Source organism: Epargyreus clarus, unplaced genomic scaffold (assembly GCF_041222505.1).
Source record: "Epargyreus clarus isolate Ecla_fem2 unplaced genomic scaffold, WU_Ecla_fem_2.2 ptg000007l, whole genome shotgun sequence".
NCBI classification, from domain to species: Eukaryota; Metazoa; Arthropoda; class Insecta; order Lepidoptera; family Hesperiidae; genus Epargyreus; species Epargyreus clarus.
Window position 1 is genome coordinate 4873451 of NW_027332215.1, and position 12388 is coordinate 4885838.

The window sequence follows — 12388 nt, forward strand, 5'->3', positions numbered from 1 at the left end:
GAGGGGTCCGTAGCGGATGCAACTGAGGGTCGAGGTCGTGTCTCCCCTCCAAATTATCCATTTATCCACCTTCCTCATGGTCCTCATTGACGTCAATAGTTTTTATTCCCAGGGTGTTAGTTCTATAACTATCTACTTGTCACTGTTGCAATATCCTATCATTCGTAAGTAGGTACACGGAATATACAATCACGATTGCAAAGTAGTTGTTATTTTGGAAGCTCATGTATCAAAAAGTTAAAATACATTTTTTGAAATTTATTACAGGAATTATATACGAAGAACATACAAGAAAATCCAAGAAACTTCACTTAATACCAAACAAAGTTTATGCTGACCAAATCCTACTTTTTTTTTTTTTTTTTTCTTTTCCAGGGGGAAACCTTCAAAAGGTACCCGGTGCCGTGGGAGCGACACGGGGTTATGTGGGACTTTTACCGCACTAAAACCCCCCCGGTGGCCGTCCTCGGCGCTGCGTAGAGGACTCCGGGATCTCCAAAGGAACGCGACCGGAGTCCTCTCAGCGCACTGCCCCGTCGGGCTCCGCCCAGGTGACTTTGTGTCACCACACCGTCTGGTGTATACGACGGAATGCGACCACACATACCGTCGTCCTTCCCGGGGTCGCTAGCCGGGCGGTTCGAGCTCCCACTCTTGCCGCCCGCAACCCCGGAAGCGGCCTTTTAGTCGCCTCTTACGACAGGCAGGGGATACCGTAGCCCTATTCTGGTCCCGGAACTACAGGGACAAAAAGACCAAATCCTACTTATCAACTTATCAAGTATCGGCTTAGCGCGCACTGCGGTTAAATGCATACGGAATAGAAATAGCTAAAAACGCATACGAACACGCACAGCGGTAGGCTTTTTGCTTAATTTTATTTCAGTACCATCATGGATTTCTGGCGAGCAGCGTGTGTTATGACGGCAAGAAATAAAACATATATATGAGACTGAATAAAAAACCGAATGTATGTGCCACCTACTATTCTTATGGGACACAAAAAACGCGTTTAAACAAGCCGCGATCGAAATGTAACAATTCAAGTTTTTTTTATCAGTCATTAAAAGAATTCACTAATGCATGCCCTTGTATACAAAGCAATGAGTTACATTTTTTTCGGTTAAACGCGTACGTAAAATCGTAGTGCGTGCTGAGCCTTCGTGAAAGTGCGAAAATCTTAAGGCATGTAGGTTTCTTCCCAATGATCTAGTGCAGCGTTTCCCAACCTTTTTCTGTCCACGGACCCTTAGGATATCAACCACATTTTTCACGGACCCCCAGAATAAAATGAAGAGCAAAAAAAAAAAACAATCCCCGCCAAAACATAATTTGAAAGACCGATTTATGTATTTTGTTTTGTTTTTTTTTAGATTAATAATAGTGTTATACATCATTGGATGCATCTTTTTTAATTTTTTACCGTGTGCTTACATCACGTTTTTCTAATAAAACTGGTTTGCTGATTTTTCGTTTAGCGACTGTTTTGCATTTAATGAGCAATTTATGTATGGTCCGGAGATGACACCGCAGACACCCTTACATATACTCGCGGACCCCCTTACATATACTCGCGGACCCCTAGGGGTCCGCGGACCACAGGTTGGGAAACGCGGATCTAGTGTTAGATCAAATTTTATCGTGTTTATTTTCAAGACTTGTTACAATAATAATTACAGCAAACACATTATAACAATTAAAATTATATAAAAAGAGAATCAAATAATATAACCATATTTTAAATTAAATATATTGTATGTGATATTATATCAGATAAGATACTGTAGAAAATATTTACAAAATTTAAATACACACATTAAAAACTACAAGGTACCATAATAAAATTCTGTACAAAATGGCTATCGCAGATACACATTGGGACACAAATGGCATAGGTACATAGATACAGGTCTGTGCATGCATACCTACTGATGTCTTCAGCCTCCATGTTGATACGATGTTGCATCTCCGTAGAAATAAACCCCGAGAGCTTAGGACATTCCTCTTTGGATAGAAATTTAAGCATACTACTCAAAAAAACAATATCCTTGTCCTCGGGACTAATTCGTGGATCTTCATAATTGCGGTGTTGCGGAGAAGTCTAACTGCAGATAATATTCCATCCTCCCCGTGGACTTCCAGGTAGGTAAAACGGTGTATGCGCGTAGACATTTAAGTACCCGAAAGGTAGGACCATCCTTCCTTTAAATAGGATTACCACCAAACTAGTTAAAGGAAGACTATCCTTATTTTCGGTACTGCAGCCGTGAATCTTGAAAATTGCAGCACTGTTCACTGTACACATTAGTCATTCACATATAGTAAGAAAGTAAAAAAGTAAGAGATACATAGTAAGAAAGTATCTGTGCCCTGATCAAAATATAATTTCTGTATCGGTATCAAAATACAATATCAGCATAAGATGTCTCTATAACATTTTCTTCTATTTACATATGTTTTTGTTAAGACGTATTATTAAAAAAGTTAAAAATTAAGAAGTGTTATTAAAAAAATAGAGACACAATTATAGTAATAAGAAAGCAAAAATCACAGAAATACCTGGGAATCTTCGTATAAAAATAGAATATTAAAGTAGCACATACAAATATACATCAACTATTGTTTTGATAGCACACTCTTACAGATAGTTAAGATACACTTACATATTACTTCAGATTCCATGCACGTAAAATGCTGCATCGTAGAAGTATAAGTACCCGCGAATTCGGACCTTTGTTTCTTTGGATAGAATATTTATACTAGTCAAAGAAATAGGGTCCGTATCCGAGGGACTATAGCCGTCGATCTTCAAAGCTGCGGTGTCTTCCATACTCCATATCTTGTACAGACACATAGAAAAAACACATATCTGTATCCTAGTCTCAATTACTACATCCTAGTCTACATCGGTATCAACATACAATATCAATAATACACAAATTTTATAAATTGGATTTCATTTAAAAATACAATACAATAAAAAGTAATCGCACAGCTGATTCTTAGTTATAAAACTTAAATTAGATTTGAATAAAAAAAATAATTTAGAAAAATTAGTGCACTTACATAATAACTGAGACTTCGGGCGCCTAAGATGCTGCATCTGCGCAGACGTACAAGTACCCGAGAATTCAGACCATTGTCTCTTTGAATAGAACATCTCAAACTACTCAAAGAAGCAATACCCTTATCCTCAGGACTGAAGCCGTTGGTCTTGAAAGCTGCAGTGTCGTCCGTAGCAATTTCGCACACATAGATAAATAAAAATATATGTAACTTTGTCAAAAATATAGTATCTGTATCGTATACAATATCAATATTACACATATTTTATAAATTTTATTTAATTTAAAAACATTACAATGAAAAGTTTTCGCACAGCTGATTCTTAGTAACAATACTTAAATTCGATTTAAAGAAAGAAATAAATTTAGACCACATTAGAAAAAACCTGAGTCATTATTGTGTTATTGTTAAATGTTGTCAAACAATATTTTGTCTGTTATATTAGTACACATTTAAAAGTTTATGCACTTACATAATAATTGAGACTTCGGGCGCCAAAAATGTTGCAACTGCGTAGAAGTACAAGTACCCGAGAATTCAGACCATCGTTGTTTTGGATATAACATCTCAAACTACCCAAAACAACAATATCCTTATCCTCAGGACTGATGCCGTTGGTCTTGAAAGCTGCAGTGTCGTCCGTAGCAGTTTCTCACACATATAGAAAAATTAAAATATATGTAACTTTGTCAAAAAAATATTACACGTATCCAACACAATATCAATATTACACATATTTTATAAACTGTATTTCATTTAGAAACACAATTCAATAATTAGCAACCGCACAGCACAAGGAAAAAAGAAATTCAGAAATAATAGGAAAGCCTAAATCAGCTCTGACTTATCTTTAAATCTCATTATTTAAATACATTAACAACATAAACTGGCAATCTTTTGTCTGTTTAATAGTACACACTTAAATTTAGTGCACTTTACATAACAATTGAGACTTCGGGCGCCTAAGATGCTGCATCTGCATAGAAGTGCAAGTACCCGAGAACTCGGACCATTGTTGATTTGGATAGAACATCTCAAACTACCCACAACAACAATATCCTTATCCTCAGGACTGAAGCCGTTGGTCTTGAAAGCTGCAGTGTCGTCCGTAGCAATTTCGCACACACACATAGAAAAATAAAAATATATGTAACTTTGTCATAAATATATTATCTGTATCGGTCCAATATCGATATTACACATTTTTTATTACAACATTACAGCAGAAAGTTATCGCACAGCTAATTCTAAGTTATAAACGTTATAATACTTAAATTACATTTGAAGAAAGAAAGAAATTGAGACAAAATTAGGAAAACCAAGTCATCATTGTCTTATCTTTAAATAAATTTACAACACATACTGGCAATGTTTTGTCCGTTCTAATAGTACACACTTAAAGTTATTGCACTTACATAATAATTGAGACTTCGGGCGAATAAGATGCTGCAACTGCGTAAAAGTACAAGTACCCGAGAATTCGGACCATCGTCGTTTTGGGTAGAACATATCAAACTAGTCAAAGAAACAATGTCCTCGTCTTGGGGCCTGAAGACGTTGGTCTTAAAAGTTGCAGTGCCGCCTAGCTTCGCATACACATAGAATAAATAATAATATATGTAACTTTGTCAATATTACACTTATTTTATAAAAAAATATTTCATTTCAAAACACAATACAATAAAAAGTAGTCACATAGCTGATTTTTAGTTATAATACTTAAATTAGATTTGAAGAAAGCAATTTAGAAAAAATAGAAATACTCTCTTATCATTAAATGTTCGCTTGGAATAAAATACAAAGTGGCAATGTTTTCTCTGTTTAAATAGTAGGTACACACTTAAAGTTATTGCACTTACATATTAAATGACATCCCATGAACAAAATGCTGCATCTGCGTAGAAGTATAAGTAACCGCGAGATCGGACCTTTGTTTCTTTGGATAGAATATTTATACTAGTCAAAGAAATAGGGTCCGTATCCGAGGGACTATAGCCGTCGATCTTCAAAGCTGCGGTTCCGTCGATACCAGTTATTCCCACCAACGTAAAACATTACTTGATTTGTTAATGCATTATCAGTATTCAAATTAATATAACAGTTGTTTTCTTAATAAAATGTTCGTTACATAACAATGGTTCAATTTAAATAAATAATAGGCTTAGAATCACACATTAAGACTCATAGATCGTAATATTTTATTTAAATGACAACACAGAAAAAACAAAGAAGGAAAACGGTCACACATGTATCGCTAGCTATTTCTTAGTTAGATAAAAGGGAAAGTCAGTCAGTCAGTGAAGTCCAGTACCAAAAGCCAATCCAGGATCCACTTGACCTAACCGCAGTCTCGTCATTATCCGTCTCGTAATTAAGATATTATATTTCATTAATAATAGTAATAATAAAGTTCCCCCTGTATTACTTCGATCTAACAAGTCTTATTATTAAGAAGTACACAGCAAGAAGTAAACAGTACAAATACACTTACATCACAATTGAGATTCCAAGTAGATGTGACGCCCCATCTGCGTAGAAGTATTTGTGTATACCCAAGAACATAGGACATTCCTCTTCGGATAGAAATACAGGCATACTACTCAAAGAAACAATATCCTTGTCCTCAGGACCACTACCGCAAATCTTGAATCTTGACACTTTACACTTAAGAAATTCACAATTCAGAAAAGCACATTATCAGTATCAGCATTAAAATATCAGTAACAAAAATATTGATATAAAATGTAAATGGTACATAACTAAAAATTACTTTTTATAAAAATTAGTCGATTGATTCAGGTCTTACAATTGAATCGAGTCACATTTACAATATTTTAAGAGTAATATTTAGAGTTCTGAGCAAATACGTCTAGTTGTGAAATGTATAGTGATTGCATTGAGATACGACAAGGCGCTTTTGTTGAAGCGAGTTGTGTATAATTACATACACGATATTGCACCTTGTGCGTCTAGTCGTTGAAATTTCATAAGGAATTGGATTCTACCTGATGCTATAATTTTTGCATTAAGCCACGGGCAGGTTAATCGTGATCTGTTTATAATTAATTTCCTCTTCGGTCGGTTTAGGATTCTCAATGCGAGCTCAATTACTTACTCGGATGTTTTATTTTAGTTTAAAATTGAATATTTCGTATATCATAAAGGAAATAGTGATAAAAATTAAATTATTTCTAACAAGTGCTCATTATACATAAGTAATGTTTAATTTCTTTACGTCACACAAAAAGTTAAATAGTTTTAATGGTTAAAATAAAATACAAGACTTGCAATAGGTCCATGGATTCATATATTATAGAATAAAATGCGTACACTATTGTTAAAAAGTAAGGCGCTCCAAATCGTAAATATTTCTACGTGAAATTTGCAATTAAATCAGAGGAAATCATTTGAACAATGATTTTATCGATAGAAATAAATATTTCTTTTTGGAGTCGCCTTAGTCACACAAAAAAAACTCACTTCATTTGCTTAAACATAATAGCTAATATACGAACGTACTGAAAGAACTATAAATAACAAAAAAATCTATCAGTCCACAAAGATACATTATCAAAATGGTTAATTTTAAAATAATAACAAATGCGTGTATCTAAATAGATACTATAATTTTATAATACATTTTAGTGGTAGCATGGTATACACAGTAAATTTTGATATAAATAAACAAGTGTTGGCAGTAACAATTGTTTGTTTATAAATTGTTCATTCCTTTCCATAGGCTGTGCGTGGCATGTTAATTTCATAAATAAAAAACATATACACATTCAGTCAAAAATTGGAATGGAAATGTGCATACAAAGTATAAAGTTACAGTACATTCTACTGTTATATTATAATTGAATATTAAGTATTCATTAGAAAAAATAATGCACACAATATATAAAAAAGCATCAACTGTACTTAAATAGTTAAAAATCCCAGGTATTCCTTCATCGCTACCCCAAATGTAGGTATCCCTGCTTTTCCGATATTAACAATTCTCTAATCTGTGCCCACCAGGCCCTATCAGAACATATACAGGTGTTTGGTGATTGGTGTGGGAGCCTTTCATGGCATAAAATATACATAATTTTATCAACAAATCACAAATTATTATTTATTCTTCTCCGATCACTAATTATTATATATAATTTTTAGTAACATCTACCAACATAGGAGTCTTACTTCCATTTATTTACTTTATACATGACTTCGTCTTACAGAAAACATAAAAAACAAATGTAAATTTGGTGGTATGGAACCCTCTGTACGGGAGTTCAACTAGCACTTGGCCAATTACTTAGCTTTTTTGAAAAAATCAAGGCCATTGACCTGCATCTTTTTAATTGCTACTAAGTACTGAAGAATATGTTTTAAAAGAAGCTCCAATACCATATACAATTATATCTCCTCAAAGAATAGAATAAGAAATGTGGTAGTTTCAATCTGAACCTTAATAATTTTAACTCATTTTTCAGCTCTAGTGTAAATGCAAATGGAGCACCATCCAACTACAATTCTGCAATAGGATGGGTCCGCAACTGCAATTCTGCAGTGGTATAGTGCACCCCTCACGTTTCAATAAATTTATGGACCTATTTAGATGAGCACTATAAAATTCCCCATGCATTGAATGTAGTGAAAAACCACTTGTCCACGATTATTTCAATAAAATCAACTGTATTATATCCCATTACAGGCACCAACACCACAAGTAGTTGTTTGACAACTAGACGCTATCATGTAAAAAAGCGAGATCGGTATGTTCACTGAAGGAACATCACTACGAATATGAAAAAATAGTGAACACACCATACAGCTTAGGACCAGACATTGGCGTGACTTTTATGTGGTGTGTATATTGTGGCATTAGATGTCTATGATCAATACCATACAACATACCAACAATAAGTGGTTTACCAATTTTGCGGTCCATTTAAAGTTCAATAGGGTATTTGATTATAGTCAAAATATCTATATTACTGGTGTTAGCTTAAAAGTAAATATATTTATAGATTAATTAGGCCCAAAAATTAGTGAAAAGTATTTGTGATCTTTTTCATTAATGAATAATAAAATAATTAAATCTCCATGTTTGTCCAAATGATTGAAAACACATGGGATTGGCTGAAGCTGAAGTGACGTCACCTGCTTGTAAGCTAAAAAAAACTAAAAAACAAAAAATACCCTATTGCCAGTAAGGTTATCAATGATCTCAGTTAGTCGAGGACTAGGATAGTATACAAATATTATTTTATTACCATACTTTGATCATAAAATATGTCATTTTTAATTGTTTAAAATAGAGCAGCAAGTGACTGCTAGGTTTTAGATCTGAAATTATGTAATATTATGTGATAGCATGTTTTGATCGCAAATGGTGCAAGTGCCACGAGCTCTCGACCACTTTTACGTCACGCAATGTAATGTCACGCTTAAGCTATACGTAGGATGATGTGGATGCCGGAATCGGACTCCACCGGATGGCTGAGCTGTCCGACGCGCAGCACGAAGGCAGCTTCTTCGAAGGGTCGCTGCATCTGCCCTCGTCGGAAGCGGCCGAGGTCGCCGTCGCGCATCGCCGACGAACAGTCAGAGTAGATACGGGCCAGCTCCTCGAATGTCTTTTCCTTGTCAATGATGCTACGACGGTAGTCTGTAACATTCATTCAGCTTACAACCTCCAAATTTTAGGTTAACAGCTATTAATACGAATAGTCCTAAGTTATCGGTTTTTGTATTCTGAATAACATTTACATTTAACTTTTCATAACTAAATAATTAGGATAAAATCAACAAAATGAAATTGACTGTAATTTTGACACGTTTACCTCGTTTCTTGTTTTTTTATAATGTATGAATAGCAGACGAGCATGCAGTCCACCTGAGGGTAAGTGGCTACTGCCACCCATGGATATCTGTAATCAACCCCAGATAGAATTAGATATTCCTACCTGAGGTCGGCCACAGATGCGCCGCTACCCTTGAGGGCTAAGCTGGAACACCTTGGAAAAGTCTGTCTCCCTTCAAACCGGAACACAGCAGCGCCTAACACTGCTGTTATTAGGTAGAAATAGGTGTGGCGGTGGTGCCGCCGGAGTCGAACCACAAGGGGTTCTACCACCTTCAAATTACTTCAACTTCTATATAGTATTATCTCATCCCTTTGGGTAGACTGTACGCACCATCCAGATGACCATAAAAGTACAAAAAATACATCAAAATGATACCTCGAGCCAAGGCGCATGCCTCTTCCTTGCTGCGAGTGACTTTATCCTCGCGCCATGAACATGGTCGACGGCTCCCTTCGTGTTTCACGAGAATGTGCCTGCAGTGCACCTCGCGGGGTAGAGCGGCCGCCTCCGCCTTGCGATGCTCAGAGGATGAGCTCGGTCCGGGGGCACTAGTGGAAGGAGCGCCCGGCATGTCCCACTGCGACTCCCGCGTCATCCGGTTCAGAAAGTATGGCATTCCTGTTAGTATGGACATTTTGTCAGTCTTTTTAAAAAATATTACGGATTCACAAGTGAACTAATAAAGACCGCTTGACCAACTAACTTAAAGAAGTAAAACAAATGACACAATTACAAAGAACATTCAAAAGAGTATTCAAGTATAGTCCGCGTCAAACTACTAGTCCTCTCTGAAATTGTTTGCGAGCAGGTGTAGTCAAACAATTTGCTATGGTGATGCAATTCATTTCAATATGCAGACTGGACTAGCAGTTTTATGTGGACTACAACTGAAGCAGAATGTGAGAAGAATATTGTTTAAAAGTGCATTTGGAACACTTGGCAACATACCTTTCTGAGGCGTTCCAGCTTAGTCCTAAGAGGAAGCAGTGCATCTGTGGCTGACCTCAGGGAGGAATATCTAATCCTACCTGGGGTTGATTGCAGATGTCCATGGGAGACAGTAGGCACTTACCACCAGGCGGACTGCATGCTTGTCTGATACTCCTATATTATAAATAAATAAAAAAACTGACATTTATGCACAATATTTCTAATCTTAATATATGAGCAAAGCCTCACTTCAAATTTTAGGTACACAGAAAGGTATAAAGGAAAACGTAGTGGACTCCATATTTTATTGGGCGGGACCTATAGGAGATTGGATATATCTCTTTGTTTCGTGAGAACTAGCCAGGAGCACTGATTGGTGAATGCAGTGCGCAGGTACAATTTATGACATGCGTGCATTGACAATAAAATTGCAATATTGATTTTTCCTACGTATGTCGCCAATATGAATAATTAACGTAATACCATGAAATTTACACATAATAACATTAAACATTAGCAATTTGTAAAGAAAAGCCAATAAAACATACACTAACCAGTACTTCTACTTTTTCGCCGCTCCCATCCGTCGGGCAATTTATGTTCTTCTTCGTCGGACATTGCTTCGAAAAGCCAATACTGCTAGAAACGTAGGGTCGTCGGTGACACTGATATAAGAATAAAACTCAAAGAAATTAACGAGCACAATTTCCTCAGTGGCACAGTAACAATTACAGTATATTATTCTTCTTTAGCAACAAGAAATAAACGAGAACGACCGTGTTAACATTTCACAAGCTCCATAACTGAAAAATGAAAAAGCTATAGTATAGAGTTGCCAACGTGAAATGAAAACTCCCTTTACTATTTTCCTTCATAATCTTCATATCTATAATAACGCCCTACAAAATGTAATAAATTAATCTAATACCACACAGTTCTAACCTCTATATTTTACAACTATTTAGCATTATTAAAAGCTGCAAGCGCTTACAAACGTACACAAAACAAGTCAAATGCTCTATCCACAGGTATGTATTTGTGACGATTTGAGAACCATACGAAAATGGCATAAAATTTTATTATGGTATACAGATTTTATACGAATTAATTATCATTTTGTATGCACTCGAACTTTTCAAAGTGCATATCCTAATAAATAACTTTATCATTTAAATTTATGTTAGATTCAAAGAATATAGTGACCTATAGTGTCCGTAAAACTAGCACAGCATTTGCCAGCAGAGCACTAAAAAATGAGAGTTCTATTCGCATACACATGAGTTCTATAGTTACTGATAGTTTTCAGGCATAGTTCTGGCGATTTCACGGAGATAAAGCAGAATGAAATAATGCTCTGCTAACTTCACACAGCAGAGCATTTTCTAGAAAATTGAAAAAAAAGCTATTGATTAGTGTAATTAGCTAATATCTGGAGTTCCTAATAGTTTTCAGTGATAGTTCTCGCGAAATAAACTTAAAAAAAAATTACTGATAAAATAAACTGACAACAATTTAACCAAAAAAAATCTGCAATAAGGTTATTTCAAAGCGGAAACTTGTCGAATTTGCAAAGCCTAGTAATAAAATGATACATTTGTACAATAACTGTCCCAGGAACTCACACTAAAGTGCCAGCACAGCATACTAGAAAAGTACAAATCGGAAAGATTTTCGACAAAACTTTTTTTAATATTATTTTCACGTAATCAGGGGGAAGGAACTCGTCGGTTTTACAAAGGCTAGTAATATGGCTACAATTAAAAAATATAACCAATCCCAGAACTCACACAAAAGTGCCAGCAGAGCATACTAGAATAACAAAAATCGGATGGATTTTCGACAAATATTTTTTTCAATCATGTCCACGTAACCAAATAGCGAGAACTCATCGGTTTTATATAGAATTGTAACATAGCTACAATTTAAAAATAATACCAATCCCAGAACTCACACTAAAGTGCCAGCAGAGCATACTAGAATAGCAAAAACCGGATGGATTTTCGACGAATATTTTTTTTAATCATGTCCACGTAAGCAGATGGCGGGAACTCACCGGTTTTATATAGGATAGTAACATAGCTACAATTTAAAAATAATACCAATCCCAGAACTCACACTAAAGTGCCAGCAGAGCATACTAGAATAACAAAAATCGGATGGATATTCGACAAATATTTTTTTCAATCATGTCCACGTAACCAAATAGCAGGATTTCATCGGTTTTATATAGACTAGCAACGTAGCTACAATTTAAAAATATAACCAATTCCAGAACTCACACTAAAGTGCCAGCAGAGCATACTAGAATAACAAAAATCGGATAGATTTTCGACAAATATTTTTTTTCAATCATGTCCACGTAACCAAATAGCGAGAACTCATCGGTTTTATATAGAATTGTAACATAGCTACAATTTAAAAATAATACCAATCCCAGAACTCACACTAAAGTGCCAGCAGAGCATACTAGAATAGTAAAAATCAGATGGATTTTCGACAAATATTTTTTTCAATCATGTCCACGAAACCAAATAGCG

At 35.4% G+C, this 12388-nt stretch overlaps 1 protein-coding gene across 1 annotated transcript; it reads right to left on the reverse strand.

Annotated features, from left to right (window-relative positions):
- Positions 1-6350: 6350 nt before the first annotated feature.
- LOC140743271 (putative peptidyl-prolyl cis-trans isomerase dodo) lies at positions 6351-10656 on the reverse strand. Its single transcript, XM_073074432.1, has 3 exons — positions 10406-10656; positions 9297-9539; positions 6351-8722 (listed from the first exon to the last, which is right to left on the reverse strand). Exons 1-3 carry the CDS (start codon positions 10467-10469, stop codon positions 8502-8504), a joined length of 528 nt encoding a protein of 175 aa, XP_072930533.1. The 5' UTR covers positions 10470-10656; the 3' UTR covers positions 6351-8501.
- Between the last annotated feature and the right edge of the window lie 1732 nt (positions 10657-12388).